Here is a 20,328-nt window from a genome sequence, read left to right as displayed (position 1 = left end):
TTGCTTTTGTCGCTTAGGCCACAGCTAATGCATTCATGAACAGGCTGCTGCTAAAAAAAAGATTCTCTGTTATCTGGAGCTGTTTACCTCTCAGGTTGTAGAAAAGCAGTTTACTTACTTGAGTGGTGCTCGCTTGCTTGACCGGTGAAGTGCTCATGTCTGTCTTGAATATACAGTATGCTAACAAAGGTACGAAACAGGGATGTTTCAGAGAATATGGAGCCTTTCAAGACCCTTCTGTCTCATTAGTGGTGAGCCATTTTAACACTAATAAATATGGCATTTTTGCTGCTAGGCTAATGCATGATTAAATATGTTTGTGTCTCAGAAAACCAGTCTGGACCATTGTAATACAAAGTCAGTGTGGTTTTCATGTGGTTTCACTTTGCTGCGTGAACTCATCCACATGGTAAAGTGCTGATTGGCTATTCAGGTGCTGGCCTTTGAAGGAGACAGTCAGCGGTTGGAGGGCTCTCTTCATTACAAACCAATCATAGAGCCATTCACAGAATAGCTCCAGTGTCAAGAACTCCGATATCAGAGCCCGCTTTCAGAGAAAACTGCCATTAATTAGTTACTGTAATTAAAACTGGCACTTCGTCACAATGGATTCTGTCCTATTAGTTGATGACAATGTATGATCTGTGCAAAAGACGTGCTAGGAAGATACGGATGCCAACAATCTGTAGCAAAGACAGAAGAGCTATCCCTGACCTGTTAGACAGCTCAATTACAGCTTTGAATATATCTCTAAATAATAAAGCGGAGTGTAACATGAGGTCAAAAACACAAAATGTACGAAACGTGTGAAATATTCACGAGGCGAGAGCGGTGCATGACACCCATCCTATAGTGCTTCCTGTGTTTCCATCATTTTGCCTACGCCAGTTTCTCCGGTGTGGCTGCTGACCTTCTCCTCTCTCCACGGCTGGAGTGGCTATTGATTGGATCTTGGCACAGAGTGTACAAACACAGAGATAAGGGGAGAGAGAGAGAGGCAGCTAGACATATATAGCTGCAGTGCCCACTCCACTCCCCTCTTCTTGCTCCAAACATCGGGCACAAAAAAAAAAAAAAAAAGCTCTCCGAGACTCCGCTCCCACTGAGCAGACACCCAGACATGGTACCTGAACACTGATAGCGGACAGGATTAGGTCTAAAATTCAATCACAACAGTCTAAGTAATGTTAAATCACTGCAGCTGACAGTGACCGCAGCTTTTCTTCAACACAGTACAAGTGATCAATCACAATCTGGCTTTGATTGGGGAGATTTCAAAAGAAAAATAGAACTGAGTGGATGTGACATCTCTGGACTGTGATCTGAGATCAATAGTTTTGCCTGATGTGGGTATGTGAACTGAATCACAGCGCAATAGTGAGCAAGGACAGGCCTGGTAAGTTGCATGCAGGCTTAAAGCCGGTCAGTGGCCTGTTCTCTCTCTCACCCTGCGGTCTCTCATTTACACTTTCCCTCCATCTGGTGTACAGGAAGAGGCTGCGCTGTGTCAGAGGTGACTAATAGTGTCACAGCCCTGCCCTCCCCACCGGGGCCTGCAGAAGAAAAACCTCAAACTGCTGCCTCCGCAACTCCCAGGCAGACACTGCCTAGTGGTGAAAAGAAAGAAAAACGCTTTGTCAACAGGCAAGGTGGGCAAATAAGGTGCTTTCAATTCCAGATGGCCGGGGGGAGACATGAGGACCATAAAGAAATGATGAAATAGTTTGAAAGAAGGAAACAGTAGGCTTCTTTTCAAAGACACTTGTTAGTATTGTAGCAGGTCAAAACTGTGTTGTCTCTTTTCCCTCGTCTCTGTGGACATGAATGCCTCAGGGGGAGCAAGAGAGAGAGGTTTACTCAGATACTGTCAGGATGGTCTACAAAAGGAAATGTTCAGACAGACAAGGACCAGAGGAGCAGACGCAGGGCCATGAACCCAGCAGAGCAGGAACAGGAAGAATCCGAAACCATCTCCTCAGGGAATATGAGCAATTCTTCTGGTATTTGTCTTGTGTCTGTGTGGGTCGTGTGTGTGTGTGTGTGTGTGTGTGTGTGTGTGTGTGTGTGTGTGTGTCTATATAGAAGTGTGTGTCAGTGTCTGTGTGTTTTAGGAATGGGGAAATCCACTTTGAGTTAAAAGGCCAATATGCAGTTCATCTATACAAACATATCTGTTTGATGTATTACTAAAAGAAACATAAATATGCCAACATAATAAATACTCACAGCAGGGAATAACCCAAATAAATCATGCTTAAAAGGCATGCTGAAATAAAAGCTGAATAAATAAATAAATAAATAAATAAAAAGAAGTGAGACATCTCTGCCTGAAATATCTTAGCACAAAAACAGGAAATGGGGAAGTGGCAGAGCCCAGCAACTGCTCCCATAACCTCCACAGAAGCATAAAATTGTTACTTTTACACTGTGGTTTAACAAGCATGAAATAATGCTGATATTTGAACTTAAATGATGTTGAAACTATCAAGCAGTGTAAGTTTGTAGTTTAGCTCCAATTACAGAGCAGTTTAAAATCTGAATCGCGATACATAATTGTAATTTACATTTGAGGAAATGAAAGGATATATGATGGATTTAGTCTGTGAGGCTTAGGAAGATTTATCCAGTATTTCTTAGATGACTGAAAAAAACAACAACAACACAAATCACATAGATTGAGGAACCTTGTTAATATGTTAATGCTGAAATCAAACACAATGAAGATGAAAAGGGTAACAAAGAAAGGAAAAAGAACCAAGGCCGTAATGCATATTTAACTGAAAATTGTTAGCAGATATCCAGGTTTAAAGTCTATTCAGAAATGTTAATAGCTGTCCAGGCTTTATTCTGACATACAGGTGGGTTTTATTTGAAAATTCCAGCTACAGAATCAATCAGTGTTCTTGTTTCTCTTTCTCTTTTCATAAAAAGAGAAAGAAGGCAGTGTTTTATTTATTTATTTATTTTTTTCTGCCAGGTGGTGACATAAAAAATCACCAGAAATACTCTGGGAGACTTGGGGACTTACCTCTGTGTGTTGTATGCAGAAAAGAAAGTTAACAGTTGAATTCCATTCTCACCATAAAGCCTGAACTGGCAGGGGGAAATGAGGTGAAAATGAAGAGAATCAAGAGGCTGATGAGAAAGTTTTATTCAAATCTTCCCAGCTTGCCCTTTTCATTCATCCCAGAGATACATGTTACATCTCTCTCCCTGTCTCTACCCCTCTATTTGCCTCTTCCTCCTCCTTCAATTAAGCTGACTTCTTCAAGAACATCTCAACTGAAGTGAATTCACTCTGGTTCAAAGTAATTTACACATTCACTCTGCTTTAGTGTGTGTTCGTTCAAGTAAGTGAATAATAAAAATGAAAAAATGGCCGCAACATGATTCAGTAAACACTGCCACAGTCATAATGATGACAAAAGATTGAGGTAAAAACCCAAAAGAAACAACCTCTATTACAGTGTCCCGAGTTTCCCAGTGCAGGCTGGACAGCAGAGATTGTATTTAGAGGAATACATTACAGAAAACAAATTAGTCAGCAAGATAGAAGAATGCCAGTGCAAATGGCTCTGGCTCTTATTTCCATCCTCATGCGATGACTGTACCCATTAGAAGGTTAAAGCTATTGTGATGTCCCTGCCGTTTTCTGGCGTTTCAAAAGACTCCGCATTGAAAATTACAGCAATCCGTCTTTAAACTTTGATGCAACCAAAAATCTCTCCTCATCCCTTCTCATCCCTTTCCCTCTGACCTGTGTGTGTGTTGTAGGCGCATGTGTGCCTGTGATGGAGAGGGGCAAGAAGGTAACAGCGACAGAGGAAGCAGACAGAGAAAGAGATATGAGAGGGTGGGGCTAAGCTGTCTGCCACCCAGGCCCAGAGAACATAAAGAGAAAAATACGGTCATAAAACCTCTCTATGACTATGAATACTAATACTGACTCTGTGAGCCAAATCAACCAAGGCTGTCCTCTCTCTTTTCCCCTCTGTCCTGTTCAGAAAAATGACGTGCCTCTTTAAAATAAAGCAAAAATAGTCTGCTGCACAGCCCGAATTGTACAGCTTAGAATTGACACTATGTAACACGCAACCCAGGTATTAGTACATATGGAAAAGTAAGAATAGTTAGCACCAACGGTGGCATTCACTGACCTTTTTTGAGGAATCTTTTAGCAGAAATAGACTGAACCCCAACTTACTCCACATGCTTGCCACTGGCCACTTTGAGTATCAATAGGGACAAAAGCACTATATAAATACAAGACTAATTACCATTTACACGATTATAAAGGAAGGACTGTTCAGTTGGTTGCAATCTTCAGCCTCACCACTAGATGCCTCTATGTCCTACACAGTGGTCCTTTAACATGAAAGTATATTATACTGCACTGTTTTCCCATGATGAATTTCTTAACAATCAAATACGGTTTATAGTTACAAACTGCAGATGTGTGCTAGTTAACAGAGTAAATAGTGTCCTGCCTCTGCTTTGCTCTGTTAGTTGATACAGTTGTTTGTGTGTTTGTGTTAACACCTTAGTGTAGAACCAAATGATAAATACACTGCCTGGTCAAAAAAAAAGTTGCCACCAACAAAAAAAAAAAAATTACACACTGTTTCAATAAGCTTCTACAATGTCACAGGATTTATTTCCATCCAGTGTTGCATTAACTTTTCACCAAGATCTTGAATTGATGATGGGAGAGTCTGACCACTGTGCAAAGTCTTCTCCAGCACATCCCACAGATTCTCAGTGGGGTTCAGGTCTGGACTCTGTGGAGGGCAATACATGTGCGAAAATGATGTCTCATGCTCCCTGAACTACTCTCTCACTATTTGAGCCCAATGAATCCTGACATTGACGGAACATCCCGGTCCTTCGGTATCTTTCGGGTATTTGGCTGAACTCATTCTTTGGACATAATGTTGCTGATCCTAGACCTGAGCAACTGTAGCAACCCCAGATCACTGCACTACTCCCACAGGCCTGATGGCGGCACAGACATGAGGGTGGCATCATTTCATCTGCCTTTCTTCTTACTCTGGTGCTCCATTGCTCTGGGACAGGTTGGTTCCTCACTATCCTTCCAGTTTTTAACAATGAGTTGGACAGTTATTAACCCAGTTTTAGTAGTTTCTGCTATTTTCCATGACCACGGGATGCGTCTTCCCTCATCGTTATTTAAGAAAAGAGAAGCTCCTCATTGGATCGGCCGGGGTTAAATAACTTGTTGCCAGCTTGTACCTATTTGCTTAGTTAAATCCAGGTAGTGACTTTTTTTTTTGGCCAGGAAGTGTAAGTGGATATATATTGCTCCTATGGATAAATCATACAATCCCTTAACTCTTTGCTTTAAGTGGTTACACTTAAAGCAAAGATATCAGACAATTCGGGTTCCACATGTCCAGGTTTTGAAGATAGAATCTGAGCATTTGAATATGAAACCATCAGTCTTATATTATTACTATTGTAGGTCTTCAGATCTTTAATTTGTAGAGATATTATACTTGATGTTATACTCTTTTAACCATACCATCAGCCGTTTCATGCCACGGTTTCTAAATGTCCTTTCTGAATTTTATGGTCAGGTGCTCCTTACAAATACCTGTACTTTCATGGTACCCCCCTTGCAGCAAGCTTCCCCTGACAAATGTTGGAGGACAGAAGAAAAAGTCGTAATCTCTCAAGCATTTCTAATGAGTTTTTCTCCTACAATTATTTGATAAGAGCAGACAAGACTGGAGGCAGCGTGTATGATACACTAGCTCCAACTGCTGAGGTGAGAGCTCTGCTGATTACACACAGAGCCATTTACACACACACATACGCACACACACATCCACACCCAAACACCCAGAGGCTTACAGTCCGTCATCTCTGAGTGCAACAATCCTAATAATAACATGAGAGGCTGAAGTTATGACCGGCAGGCACACCTAATTTACCAATCTGGGACTCCTTAATCTGAACACACACACTAGGCCCTTCCGACTCTAATCTTCACCCCTGTTCGACTTCTCTACTCCAGTCATGACCATCCCTCACACACTTCCTTTTCCACCTCCCCACAACACTTTCCAACTCCCAACTCACCACACTGAGTCCCAGTTGTTCTCTCTGCAGATAGGGCAGGTTCCTGCGCTCCAAGCTGGCCAAGTAATGCTGCAGCCTGGAGTAGGTGTAGGGGTAGCAGTAGGCAAACTGGTATACGTCGTCCTCTCGGTCAAAGCAGAAGGCAAAAGACATGACGTAGTTGCGTCGGTGGTCGGGGCAACGGTAGTAGTACACGTTTTTGGCTGGAAGCCTCTGCCTGAAACAGACAAACACAATGCAGAGGAATTAGAAGGGTCATTTACAGGACAAGCCTTAGTTAACATTAGCTCTAGTGGATTTAAGAGCAGAGATATGAGGACCAATCAAAATACAGCACTTTTGCAAGATACGGAAAAAAGTGCAAAGACAATAGACAAAAGACAATAGAGACACACAAATTATTAAGAGAAATCCATCAAGTTATCAGTTTGTCTTTTTTCCACAGATTTTATGTTCAGCTGGTCAGTAAGTAAATGTTAAAACAAGCAAACCAAAAAACATTTTGTTTTGTTCATCAAAACTAAAAGATTTTGTTTGTTTGTTAACCATGCAACAAATATAGTTTGTAGAGATGACAGCGGCTGAGATCATTTAAAAGAAAAAAGAAAAGAACAAAAAAAGATGATCAACTTGAATGTCAGCAATATTACAACAGTAAATGTTTTATATGTCATTAATTCCATTTACAAGAACTGGAAACTTTTTTTTACCATTTGTTTTAATACACTTTGCAATCAGACTTTGTAGCATTACACTTTGTGAATGTTGAATGTGACTCAACTGACGCCTTCAGTTTTGCTTTTTAAATGAAACCTTATATATGACTGTAAGAAACAATGACACTGAATGTAAGGGATCTTTTGGATAAAGTCTAATTTGGATTTGTAATCTACAGTTAAAGTTAAAAACATTATTTGCAATGAATCTTTGACCCCATATCTCTATTTTATGGTTGAATTTGTAATGTGAGGTGGGTGAAGAAAAGCGTATGTTGAGTGTTTAGGATTGTGCAGTCTTTTTTGAGTGTTGTGGTTGCATGCTTTGCTGATCTGCATGTAGCATGTGGAACCCAGAGCTAAATAAAGCTGACTGATTCCTGCAGCTCGTGAACAATCGACACAATCCACAGAACTTCTCTGCTTACCTAATGAGTTTTATTTTCACACTCTTCGGTGAATCTGTCATCTGTCTGTCTCTGTCTCCCTCTGTCCCCTCACTTAACTTTCCCCATTAAGACCTGATGAAAATGTGGTGTGCACACAAGGGGCTGCATTTGCCTCCTTTCTGTCAGCATCTTCCCACTTTTCCGTTTTTCCATCTACCTCCAAGTGTTTCGTCTTGTCCTGTCACTCACTGACTCCGCCTTGACAGTTTACGTGAAGAAGACCAAGCAGTGGGAACAACGGTGCTGCCATAGGAGCTCTGGCAGACACTCTGAGAGCCGAGGATGAAAGCAACACAAAAAAAAATAAAAAATAAAAAAATGAGTGTGATGAGTGATTGGTGGGTTTAGGGTAGTGGGAGCTGGGTGCTGCGAGAAAGGTGGAATAAGGAGATAAGAAGAAGATGAGAGAGCAGGGTGATGGCAGATCTGGAACTGATACGGAGATATATGGAAAGGTGCGGCTGCTAGAAGAGGAGCGGCTGTGTGATGGCGGGGCTGGCTAGTGAGCTAGCAACTCTGGCAACAGATCAGATGGAGATGCTATCAGGGCCGTGATAGGAACAGGACCTGATAATCAACAAACAGGACAGACTGCTCTGTGCTAACTCTGACAGAGTGAACTTCTCCGTCTGATTCACCCCTGAAGAGGGAGGAAAAGAAGGAGACACATGAGAGTTGGATGTGTTTGCTCGGACGCGTAATACATCAGGTTTGGCAAATAAATGCATAGTGAATGCATCCACATGCATTTTCAAACTCTTGACGTTGTCTCTGTAGTTACCTAGAGAAACAAAAAAATCGTTCAGCTTCTTTCAAGCAGAAGGAAAGAACAGAGAGAAAGGCAAGGCTGATTATCCCGTCAGAGGAGAAAGGAAAATGTCTCTGCATGTGGCTATCTCAGCAGAATACTAATGCAGCTAGTGGCTAGCTACATATATACCACACCCAGACTGCCATCTGGAGACAGATTACCAGGGTCATCTTACAGCCGGCCAGGCAGGACAAAGAAGCAGAGGAACAAAAACACAAGGAAATGGTCAATCTTGGAAAAGATTGACCAATTCAAGCAAATTATTTTATGTTTACCCCATTAGAACCTGAAGACTGAGACAGCATGGGCACGCTGGATGGAAGCAGAGCGTTTCTGTGAATAAAACTGGCCAACAAGGACAAAAAAGACATCCACTTCACACATTCGCAGACACGTGAACGCTCATACAACCCCCTCTCCTACACACTGGTGTATTACTGTGGTACCAGCCCTGCAAGTTGCAGGTTAATTAAAATAAGATGACACTTCACCTCTTTACATATTTCCCTGTCTGGCTCTGCCCATCCATGCAATCCCACTTCTCTGAGTTTCTCCTTTTCTTTCTCTCTACTGGGCAGTGTGTGACCTTGCCGGAGACTGGAAAAGTCCTGACTATTGATTTTAATTACTGCTGCTTTACCCATCACAGCATTATAGTTATAGGCCAGAGAAAATGGCTCTACGCCTTGTTGTGGAAGAAGACGGCTTGGAAAGCCTGGGGTAATGAAGGAGCCGCGCCCCCTTTAGATACCACAGACACACATACAAATATAAGAATACACCAAATCTTCTGCGTATGCACACTAATGCACACTTCCCCACACGTCCATTTGGTTTTATCTGAACGGTGACTGCTCCTGCTCGGCAGCTGGCAATTTGTTTTATCTAAATGGTACCTCCCTGTGCCTCTCCCCTGCCCATCTCTTGACGTGGTACAGTGCCGTCGCTCCCAAACAGAATTATCACTGCGTGGGATGAGGGGGGAAAAATGGAGGAGCTCCTTGCATATGATAACACACCCGCACATGGTTTTACAATTCAGTGGCTGCGGAGAAATGGAAACACATACACAAACAGGGATATGCAGAGAGTCTCACACTGAAACAACACAGCAAGCTCAAACCGTATGTGCGCTACATCAAGGTCATTCCTTTCACAGCGAGCTGTGGGACAAGTTAACTTCCAAAGCGTCTCATCACAGCCACGCAGAATAAAGAGAGATATGCAGCAAAGAGAAATAGAGAGACTGAATCGCTAGACAAAGGCAGAAAGTGGATGACAGAGAAAGAGACGAGTAAAGAGACAAAGTCAGAGAGAAAGGGACAAAAAGAGACAAAGGGAGAATACAAAGGGAAAGGATTTCATAGAGCTAGTAGGCTGCCTTTAGCGAGGTGTCACTTTGCTTGCCAGGGCTTTTCTACTTCTGAACCAATGGAAGCTACAAACTCCCGCTCTGATTTTGATGGCGTCCGATTCTGTCTGAAGTTTGGAGATGAAGGCTTATAAATTGGTAGCTTTCATACGGGCGACATCTTGTCTATATTTTCAAATCAATCAAGCGTAGAGGACACGCCAATCACTGCTGCTCTGAGCACTCTCCCAGACAAAGGCAAAACCGTTCAGGACGAAACCCACAGCGCCTGGACACACGACTGCACACACTCATCCACTCCCTTTTATTTTCTATAGCTCAGTGTTGTCATATTCGGCTTGTCAAACGTTTATGCTGTCAACTGTTAGGAAGGTTAAATGTCTCCCAATATGCCCGTGCAGCTGTCAAGCTCCACAGATCCCAAGCTCACAAGCTCATTTTAAGCAAATAGTTTGTCCGTTTGCAAACATTGGAGACTGAATGACATATTTCTTAACTCCTTCTGCGTGCGCTAATCGAAGAGGCAGTATTTCTTGGCACACCAAAATGATGCCAGATGTTAGATAGGCTCATTGTTTTTAAAGCACAGCTACATGTTTTTGTTTTGCATGCCAAGTCAAGCAGAAAGCAGCCTCCGAATCAGCTCAGGCGTGTCAGCCATGTTGGTATGTATATTCATGTGCGAGGAAGTGAGTACATGTGCGCGTAAACGCGCCGAGCCAAATTTATCCGTAAAGCCCATTTAAAAACAACGACCCTTCAACAAACTGCTGCACAAAATAGCAAAACCCATAAAAACTATACAATTCACAAAGACCATGATGGCATATGTAATCTTGGAGCATCCTTCTATCTTTTTTGGATGCAAATCAAGTGGCAACAAAGCTTTCTGGAGACACTGTTACTAGGCAACCTGCACTTGCTTTGTGATTTGGTCGGCCTGCTGTATATTGTATGTGGTGGTACAGTATATTTATCAGTCCTTCTACTGGGACTAACCCAGTGAAGAATGAGAATCAGGTGTGCGGCACGAAGTCATGGATTGTGATTGTTGAAGAGAAATTTAGCACAACACTCATTTTCACTGTTTCTAGAGCTTAATTGTAATTTTCTGCCACAGTATGTGAGCGTGCATAAAGTATTGGAGATGCGTGTTACGGTCTGGGCTGATGATATGAAATAACAGGAGGATTAATGCTACTGGTAGAGTCTTGGATAGCAGCAGCCAGGTTTTGCAGGGAGCAATAACACTTGTGAATTATGGGCTCTCCTGTAACGAGAGAGCTGAGAGCCGCTCACCTGTAGAGACAACAGGCCGTTAGCGGCTTTCTTGGGTCAGAAACGGCCCTCTGATGAGACTGAAACATGACAGAATAAGACACTCTCAACTGATGGCCGCATCAAAACACCCGGGTGGTGTACATCCATCAGGTGGCTCTGCACACACCACTTCCTGATAAAGGTGCTGTAAAAACAACTGCAGCCTTCTGCGTTAGCTCCGATTTTACTGGTGTATTTAATTAGCCGACCTGTCACAGGACTGGCAGCTTTTAGGCCTCGATGAATTTCAAGGTGAGTTAGCCGAATCAGCTCAGTCAATATCAGATCATAACCGCAGCGCTTCATCCGAGCTCAGATTATGCGGCGCGCATAAGATGTGAAGTTATTTTCATGAAAAAATCAAAATGAAAGTAGTCATAAATCTTGTAGCGTCATTTAATAAATTTATGGGAGTAATGCCGTTTGCTCTGCTGATACCTTTAATACGGAGGCAGTAGTTGTGTGTCGGTTTGTTTTGATCCATACATACATCAGTCCTTGTGAGCTAAAAATCATTTTGCGTGACAATTCAGTTATTTTTCACATCACACTCACCCTCCCTCAGATCAAAAAATACATACACAATAACACAAATGTGTCACCTCATCCCTATGGTTCATATTTATATAACTTGTCATTTTATAAGATGAAGAAACCTATTGTATCGTAGCACTCGTCGCATAGGATCCCGTAAATATGTGCAGTGCAAATATGAATATGCGTGTACTCGCCTCTAACTCAAACTCCTAATCTGTTCCATTCTATATCTGATAGAAATGCGAGCGACGTACAGCACTCATACATTCACAAAGAATACTTTTATCACCCCTGAGGTGGCACACAGAGATGAAAGAGGCGCAGGATTTACAGTAGCTGCTCTAACGGATGTAGCCCGTGATAGCGCGAATGAGAAAAATATATAGGGATCGTTTCATTTTTCCTTCCTGTATTTGAATATTTTTATCATTAAGTCTCCAGCACGGTTTTTATTTATGGTCAAAAAAGTTTCAAGAAGCCAAAACACAATAAACTTAAGAATCTTCTGTTGTTTTCAAAATTCTTTTCAACCATAAATATGTATTGACTTTACTACTGAGCAGTGGGACAGTGCCTGGATGGACCAGTAGAGGGCCACAATTTTGAGTGAGAGGTGACCTGTTGAAACGGAAAACAAAGAGAGAATTTCGAAAACAGTTTGCGGGAACACACTTAAACTTAACAGTTACGTAAATGAAGGAACATATGGAACCACAGTAGTGTACTTTGCAGTACGTCGTTCTGATGAAAAAAAGTAAAGCACGTCCAGAATATATCCCACTGGGGTCCCGGCTAGATTGAGCATGCTGCATCTGCTGATAGCTAACTCTCCTGCGTCTTGTGGGGCAGCAGGGCAATTAGCAGAAAGCAGATGATCACTGTGCCCTCGCCACTACGGCGCCACTGGTCCCCTATGGGGCAACAGGGCAGGTGCACATTCGTCTGGAATAATGGGGAGATCAGAAAAAAAAAAACACGGAGGCAAATAAAAAATAAAAAAAAATCTCTCTCTCACACACACACCTATCTAACAATGTGATGATGTCAGCGTTAAGCCCCTGGTGGTGTGGAGTGTAAGCTTGTGGGTGTGGGAGGAGATGGGTGGGCAGTGGGCTTGTGTGTGTGTGTGTGTGTGCGTGCGTTTGAAAGAGGAGAGAGACTATCCACCTATAATTGTGTGATGCAGCATATCCCAGAGTGCAACATTATACTCCCATTACATTATCTACTGTACGTGTGTGTGCGTGTATGAGTGTGGAATGGATTAGACAGACTGGCGCCACATTAAGTAGTAATAATAATAAGACCAGACAAGAGACACACACACAGAAACATTATTAAGGTACAGAATGTGTGTACGTTAGACACAGCAGGTTTGTGAACATGTGATCATAAAGTAAACGTAACTTGGTTTGCGAGAGACAGTCACTGATCAAATTCAGTGCGCGTACTTCAATTTCAGTTTTTGTCTCAATCTGGAACATGTCACAGAATATAACTATTGCGCTCTAGTTACGCCAGTTTAGTCCTACAAGGACAAATAATGTCATTATATGAGACATGACACAATATACTGTGATCTCACAATGAGTCAAGATGGTAGCGGTGGGACACGGGCATCAGCATCCCCTCTCCTATGTGTTTGTGTTTGTGTTTGTGTTTGTGTGTGCGTCGAACTAAAACAGAGTGATGAGATCATTCTCTCTGGAAGTTTACTCAGTCAAAGGCAACGTAACGCAAGTGACACATTCTGAAATCACTTTTTATTGAATTCCGCGTTGAGATGAGCTCACCTCTCGCGGTCCATCTCACTGACGACAATGACTCACTGTTGTGGAAAACTAACCAGTAGCTTGAATAATGCAGCGATGAGCAACGTATTAAAAAAAGAGGATATGAATGATTGATGCCGCTGGTTTTACAGTTTACTTGCCCATTAAGTTTAAAATGAAGTCATTTCCTCATGTAAACTCAATGCTGTGAATTTGTGCCTCAAATTAGGTCAATATATATGTTGCTGAATGATAAACATGCACTGATAATATTTATATAACACAGATACAGATATAGACAGTATCTAACTGTACATGCTCCTGAGACAGATAAGAAGAAAACAAGACACACTATTGCCAACAACCTGATGATTATGGACAGTTGATGTCACTCCCACACTTATTCTCAACAGAGAACGTTTTACTGGTTTTACAAAGCTGTAAAATGAGATCAGGAGAAAAGAGAGCTACATGATATCAAATCAAATCTGTGAAGGTATATTCAAAGCCAGGCTTGAAGATTTCACAAGTCCAGTTGACTTTGTTTCAGTTCTACTTGGATGCTGAAGGATTTGGAATTAGAAAGTGTTAAAATATCTCTCTTAGCAAAATGCAGGATCAGAAATAAAATACAAAAAAGAAAGATATTGAGAGAAATCTAATAATGGCTGTCAGATGTCATTGTTGTGCGTTAAGCTGTGAGGAAAAATGAAATAAGTTTTTAAAATCAGTCGTACAAGACGACAGCATGACTAGTGCATTTTTGGGGAGATGTCTCACGAGGCCAAACCAGTCACCACGCATGTTGTGTCTGTCACAACAACAGCAGAACTGTACAAAACTAAAATCCGTATTTGTGTGTTTGCTCCCCCCCCCCAGCCTCCCTGTGCGTCCCTCTCTCCCTCTCCTTCCTCCCTCAGGGCCCTGCTGGCCGTGGCACAAAGATGCCAGCCTGTCTGCCCGCATTCCCCCTGGCACGGCGGTGGCAGCTGGGGGCCTGGCCGCCCTGTCTGCCTCCATACTACGCGGTATATCACACATACGCACACACATAGACACACACTTCACATTCACAGCTTGCAGCCAGACTGGTGTCACCATGTGAGTGCCAGGGGTAGCAGCACCCACAGGAGGGAAGGGCTGGAGGGAAGGAAGGAAGGAGAAGAAGGAACAGGGTGGGGTGGAGGGAGGGGGTGCGTGGATGGGTGCCTGGGCTCTCAGACAGCCAGATGCTGCCAATTAACTTCTCCGGCCGCCACGGGGCTGTAGGGAGAGAGTCTGGCACCTGTACCATCCAACCCCTCCCGCCCAAACTTAAATATTTTCCCGGTGGCTGATGTTAGTAGCCCCACTGTGGGCAGCTCGCATGGGAGATGAGATGAGGGTTCATCTGTTCTACTGCGAAGGATGAACTCTCCTGACCTTTGCCTAAATCTTCTCTTCTCCATTCTCCACAGGTTGTCATTAGAACATCGTACTGTGTAGACACACAAGTCTCTGTGCGCATATATGGAGCCACTTGTTAGGTGGGTTGTTTAGATCTTGGAAAACTTCTCCACAGTCCTTCTGTGGATTCAAGCTGCCTCACCTGTCTCCTGTGTGATCCCAGATGGACTACATGATGCTAAGATCAGGGCTCTGTTGTAAACCTTGCTCATACTTTTTATACGGCTGGCTGAGAGTTTGGGTTGTTGTCCTCCTGCGGAATCAACCAGATTGATTTGGTTGAATTGGGCCATGAGTGATGGATAAGAATCTGAGCAACCAACAACTTTTGTACTGTGTAAGCCAAGCTGACAAATACGCACATTTGTCCACATGTGTGCACGCTGTCAGGCTGTGTTGGTGATTATAATAGACAGAAAGAATTACAGGCTATTACAGAAGAGAGCCTGTGGCTGCAGCAGCCAGAGCTGCACTGCCCTTAAACGCTTATGGCTCTCAAAGAGCCAGCCTATTATTCCCGCCACAGCACACAGCTGCCTGCCGAATGTCAAAGATATAAATATATAAAACAAGCATGAATCTACTCTATGATATAGTACTCGTATTTTACAGTTTCATTTGAAAACAAAGTACTACCCTTTGCCAGAAAAAAACAAAACAATCTGGGCTGGCAATCACCTGCTGGGTTGGAGACTGTAATTTACATGGGACAAATTACCGTTTTCTACCATCCTATGGACTCCTTAAAGGATAAACCAAATTCCTTCCACAAAAGTATGTAAATGAAAAGTTTTTCTGTATGATCAGTGAATCTGACAGTTTTCATTGCTGTGTGGCAGAGACCTTAATTACAGTCCCAAAACCATAATAAAAACACAACAAAGCTTCAGAATTGTACTAGGAGACATGTTTGACCATTACTTTAAGGGAAAGGTTCCTCACTTTTTAATATTTCTAATGCCAAGTCTTATACTTAATTGACAACTGTCAGCACATGTAATGTACAACAGCTAATTTGACAAATTGAATTTTCCATAATGGAAATAAATGACGATCCCGTTCGTTCCCACTGTCTAAATTATTGTAGCAATGGCAACATCACATATGTACCTCTTCACTGTACAATTTCACGCCTGTTGCTGTATGCGGATGTTCAATCTTATGTTCATTAAATAAAAAGACAAAGAAATTAGTAACTTCCTGTGGCTTACTGGTCACACAAAGTAAGCTTCTATATTGTGTGTAGGAATCACGGTTGAATAAGAAAATGGTGTATTCTTAGGTCACAGATAACTTCCATGACATTCTCTATGTGAATGGATAACAAATGAAAATCTGGGTAAGAAAGAGTTCTCCTGCTCTGAGGAAGAGGACATATTCTGTTTGTGAAAGGATTGTGAAAGATCTCATGCAAACTGTGTTCTTCATCGAGACAAGCACGGGTCAGTAAGTTAGAAATCAAAAACAACAAAACACCAATAGTCTCATTAATCACTGTATACTGAGCCTCACAAATACACCCACCCACCCACACACACACACACACACAAATATAGGGCCCTGTCCATCACACCAACCAATTCTCTCACTGTTCTAAGTGACAGATGACTTGTCACGGAGCTAAACAGGAGGATATTTTAGAAGAGATAGAAACGGAGGAAAGGAGAGATGGGCAAGAGAAGAAAAAAAGAGAAAGATATTGCTCCATTACACCAGAGAGGTAAATCATTTGATGTGCTGGAGATCACATTCACACACATGTTCATACGGGCACATGTATGAACATAATTCACCCTCTTTGTGTCTGTGATGCTGCACTTGCTCTCTCTCTGTGTTCCACACATACACACACACAAGCACGCACTGATCATCAGAATCCAAGCATGAGAAAAGCTGAGAGGCTGGATCAATGTCAGGCTCTGGTGATTAGCTTTAATTGAGGAAAAAGAGCTATGGGAACAAAGAAACATTATGACCTTTTCCCTGTCTGCACACACTGCGCACTAATAAGACACATTCACATAATAGCATACTGGCCAGAATCGTCTAACTACATCAAAAGTACCTTCTCATAGGAACGGTATGCAAATGGATGGCACACAGAGAAAAAAACAAACCCCGCAGATAATTGACTATGCTTGCCATGTTTTTGTGCGTGAATGGCAATTTTCACTCTCCTGTCGAGTGCATGCTGATTATTCTATCAGACAAAAAGAGGTCCATGTGCGATGAAAAGATTGGCAATGGTTCACATCCTAGTGCTCTGGAATGACGCGTCTGTCTTTCTGTCTCTCAGGTGCTCTTATTTCTCTCTGTTTCTACACCCTCTGTGTCTGTCTGCCCGTCTGTCTGTCTGTCTCTTTCTCTCTCTGTGCGTGTCAGTTTCTGACTGAGTCAAACACCACTTGTCAGGAGAGTGCTGTTTGGAGTGACATGAGATAAGAACCGACCAACTAGACAGTTATATGTTACTCCTCCCTGTTGCTGGGCTGGGGAATAGGACTGTGATGCACCGCGTTCCGTGGACCAATGGTAATAATAATATTGAGGACTGAACTACAGCTTGCAAAGAATTTCTACAGACACCAGACAGGTAGAAATGACTTTCCAAATATAACCTGTATGTAGCTCTGCACAACATCTCAAAGAAAGGACCATTATAGCTTTGTTTTTCTCAAACCTCTTCCACTTTCTTGCAAAACTCTATAAAGAGTAACTATTCCCCGGGTAATAATCTGGCTTGTGCTACATGTTTTGTTTACAGTCATTTAGTGCAACATTCAACAGTGCACTACAGTGCACTGCTATATTACAATGTTTTATGAGCTCCTTTTGTGTTCACATAATGTTGGAACGGTTCTAGTGGTTGTTTTGTTTTGTTTTGTTTTCTGTTTTTTTACAGTGTAAAGACTGACCATTTGATACAGACGACTGTCTTAGCTTATTAACAGCAACAACAACCTTGCAAATACCGTTTTGGGTGAGTCTAAAGTCATCTGTGGAAATGCTTGTGTAATTGCAGGCCTCTGGTAATGCAGATCACAGAAAGAGACTATGTGACCCTAAAGATGCAAATGTATATGTTACAGTGGTCTTCAATGATCTCACATCGAATACACTGAAATGCGAATTTGTTAATTTCATATCGGAAGAAGCTGTCAGGTGATAGATAATTACAACAAACAATGAAGCTGTGTAACTACAGTGAAACCACAGGAGGGCAATAGCAGCAAAGTGCTTAAATAATTAAGACAATTAATAAACACGTCTATGTTCCGTTAAACCAATGTGTCTCTACTGTAGCAGGCACAGACATAGATTCACAACCAGACTACATGGTAGTGAGTATGTTGAGATCAATTTGCAGTAAAAACTTGTCACCAAAAAAAATGGGCTGGTCTTTTCTGAACATTTTTAGCCGTGCAAACAGAATCGCTCCAGAAATGGTAAAATGGGGTGGTCCATTGGTCCACCACTTTGGTCTACACTGAGGTCAAAACTCTTTTATAGGCACCTTTCAAAACATCCAAGGACACGGAAGATGATAGAGGCATGTGAAACCAAAACGTTTTATAAAACAGATGTGAATGTGTCTACTCGTACGACACATTCACTTTAATTTTAATCGAAGAGCTATCTGTTCCTGCTGTGGGGTCTAGGCATGATCACAAAAGCATCTGTGCAAAGAGAAGTACAGTGGCAGGACAGACACAGTGTAGACACTGACATGTGACTACAACTGCCATTTCATTGTTTATGTGCTGCTTTCATTACCTGGACGGCCTTGAAAAAAAGTTGTGCACGACTCTGTAAAGAAACAAAGTAAGCAACACGAGAGGACGGAACAAAAGTTGTTGTTGACCACCAGCCATTCATTTTCTCTCAAGGGCAAAAGAGCAAACGTCTTTCAAAACAACAACACAAAAACACAATTGTGCCTTCCACTGAAACGACCCAAAGGTCATAACCAATTACGATACGACTAAGGTTTAAACAAACTGATAAAAAAAAGAAAAGGTTATGTTTAAATTTAGGTAGGGTTTTATAGAACAGATATAATTCTGATTCATTATAATACACTGTAGAGTTAGCCTGAAAGCCAGCCTTTAAGTTACCTGCCCACAAAATTTCAGTTACAGAACTTTGGCCCAGAGTTGCTCTATGTGGAATGAATTATGTCCAGCGAAGACATAATCAAGGCCGGCTTAATGCAGTGATGCACAGAAGAGTGACAGCCATGCAGCGACATTCATGTCATTTGAGCGGAGTTGAGTTGGTTTTGTTTACGACTAAACGGCTGCTGTCTGAAGGTTCATTTAAAGTACTGCAGTACAAAAAAGGCACGTCACAACCTATTTCACCAAAACAGTGTTCTGAAATTTACAAAGTGGTATAAATGGATTCATCGCCTGTTACCGCTTGGCCCTATTGAGGGTCACTGGGTGGCAGCCTGGAGAGGTCGCCAGTCTATCAGAGAGCTACTCACATGTGCACCTATGAAGCCAGAGCACCTGGAGAGGACTGACACAGGCACAGGGAGAACATGCAAACTCCACACAGAATGGCTCCAGTCGGCCACAGGGTTCAAACCCAGGTGCTGTGAGGTGTCACATGGGGGTGATTTAATTTACAAGAATAAACAAAACAACTCAGTGGCCAGAAGATTAATTGATAACATATGAAGAATTCCCAAGAAATCAGTTCCTGGTTTAGTCAAACGTCCAGCTCTGAGACATGGTTAATGTGTCCACACGCTCTCTCACACGCTGATTTAAAACTACAGTTTCTTATGTTTTTTTCTCCGTGTTTTCTTTCTTTTTTTTCCATTTCCCTCACAGACTTACACGCTGAAACTGAAACACGCTCACACACGCACGCACACACAAAGCGATTATCACCAAAGGTACGTATGCCTGCTTGTAGCTGTTCCCACAGGGAAACTCGCTGTACAGCTTCTCCACTCTCATTTTTCATTGTCTGCTTATGATGCCCCATGTGTGCACACTGACTTTCATTTAACCCCTCATAACACACACACACACACACACACACACACAAACACACACTCACATGCATGCTTGATGCCGACCCCTCTTTTCTGCCTGTGTCTTTTTTTCTTAAACACACACATGCAGCAGCAGCAGCAGCAGCAGCAGCCTCGCCTGCACTCCTCCTTTTCATCGTCATGGCTAAAAGGACACAGCATTTTATAGACTTGTAGTATGGGCGTGGCCGCCTTGTCCTGCAGCCACAGTGAGAGGACTTTTTACAGCCACTGCTCTTTCCCTCATCAGACATGGCTCTGAGCTACAGGAGAACAAAGGTATTATCACATCCAGGGTTGGGGTCAAATAGTGAATGAATATATCATATATAATAGTCATAATAGTAGATTTCTGTTGTTTTATTTCTGTTATTTATTTTATTTTATTTTTTTATTTTTTAAAATGCTCCAAGGTGAAGGAAAGATTTCCCTTGTTAGGAGAAAGTACACGGTCACCTGGAGTCGAGTCACCACTAAACTGGTAGGGATTCAGTGTTCGGCTCAAGGACACTACAGGGATAAAAAGTGAACAATTGACAGTGGAAAGGAGACCTAAGCCATGCATCTGAAGGTCTCCTTACCCTCCAGACAACACTGCAGTCTGAAATGCTGCACGTGCTGTTCATATATGTGTGTATTGAGACTGCAAAGAGGAACATTTCATTGCAAAAGACCCAACATTAATGTAATACTCCAGCATAACTCTTTTTGCACTCATGCATGTCTCATGCATTGAGACATGAGGTTACTTTTAAACTCTTC

At 42.3% G+C, this 20,328-nt stretch overlaps 1 protein-coding gene across 1 annotated transcript in view; it reads right to left on the bottom strand.

The window, feature by feature from the left end:
* The window catches only part of agbl4 (AGBL carboxypeptidase 4), a 253,123-nt gene that overhangs the window by 111,773 nt on the left and 121,022 nt on the right, over nt 1–20,328 (bottom strand). Inside the window, exon 5 of the mRNA XM_047587733.1 lies at nt 6,100–6,316. Within this exon, the coding sequence (XP_047443689.1) occupies nt 6,100–6,316 (217 nt within the window). The remainder of the gene's footprint in view (nt 1–6,099; nt 6,317–20,328) is intronic.

This window comes from Mugil cephalus, chromosome 6 (genome assembly GCF_022458985.1).
Source record: "Mugil cephalus isolate CIBA_MC_2020 chromosome 6, CIBA_Mcephalus_1.1, whole genome shotgun sequence".
Taxonomy (NCBI): Eukaryota; Metazoa; Chordata; class Actinopteri; order Mugiliformes; family Mugilidae; genus Mugil; species Mugil cephalus.
The sequence above is the reverse complement of the archived record's forward strand: the minus strand, read 5'-3'. Positions and strand labels throughout refer to the sequence as shown.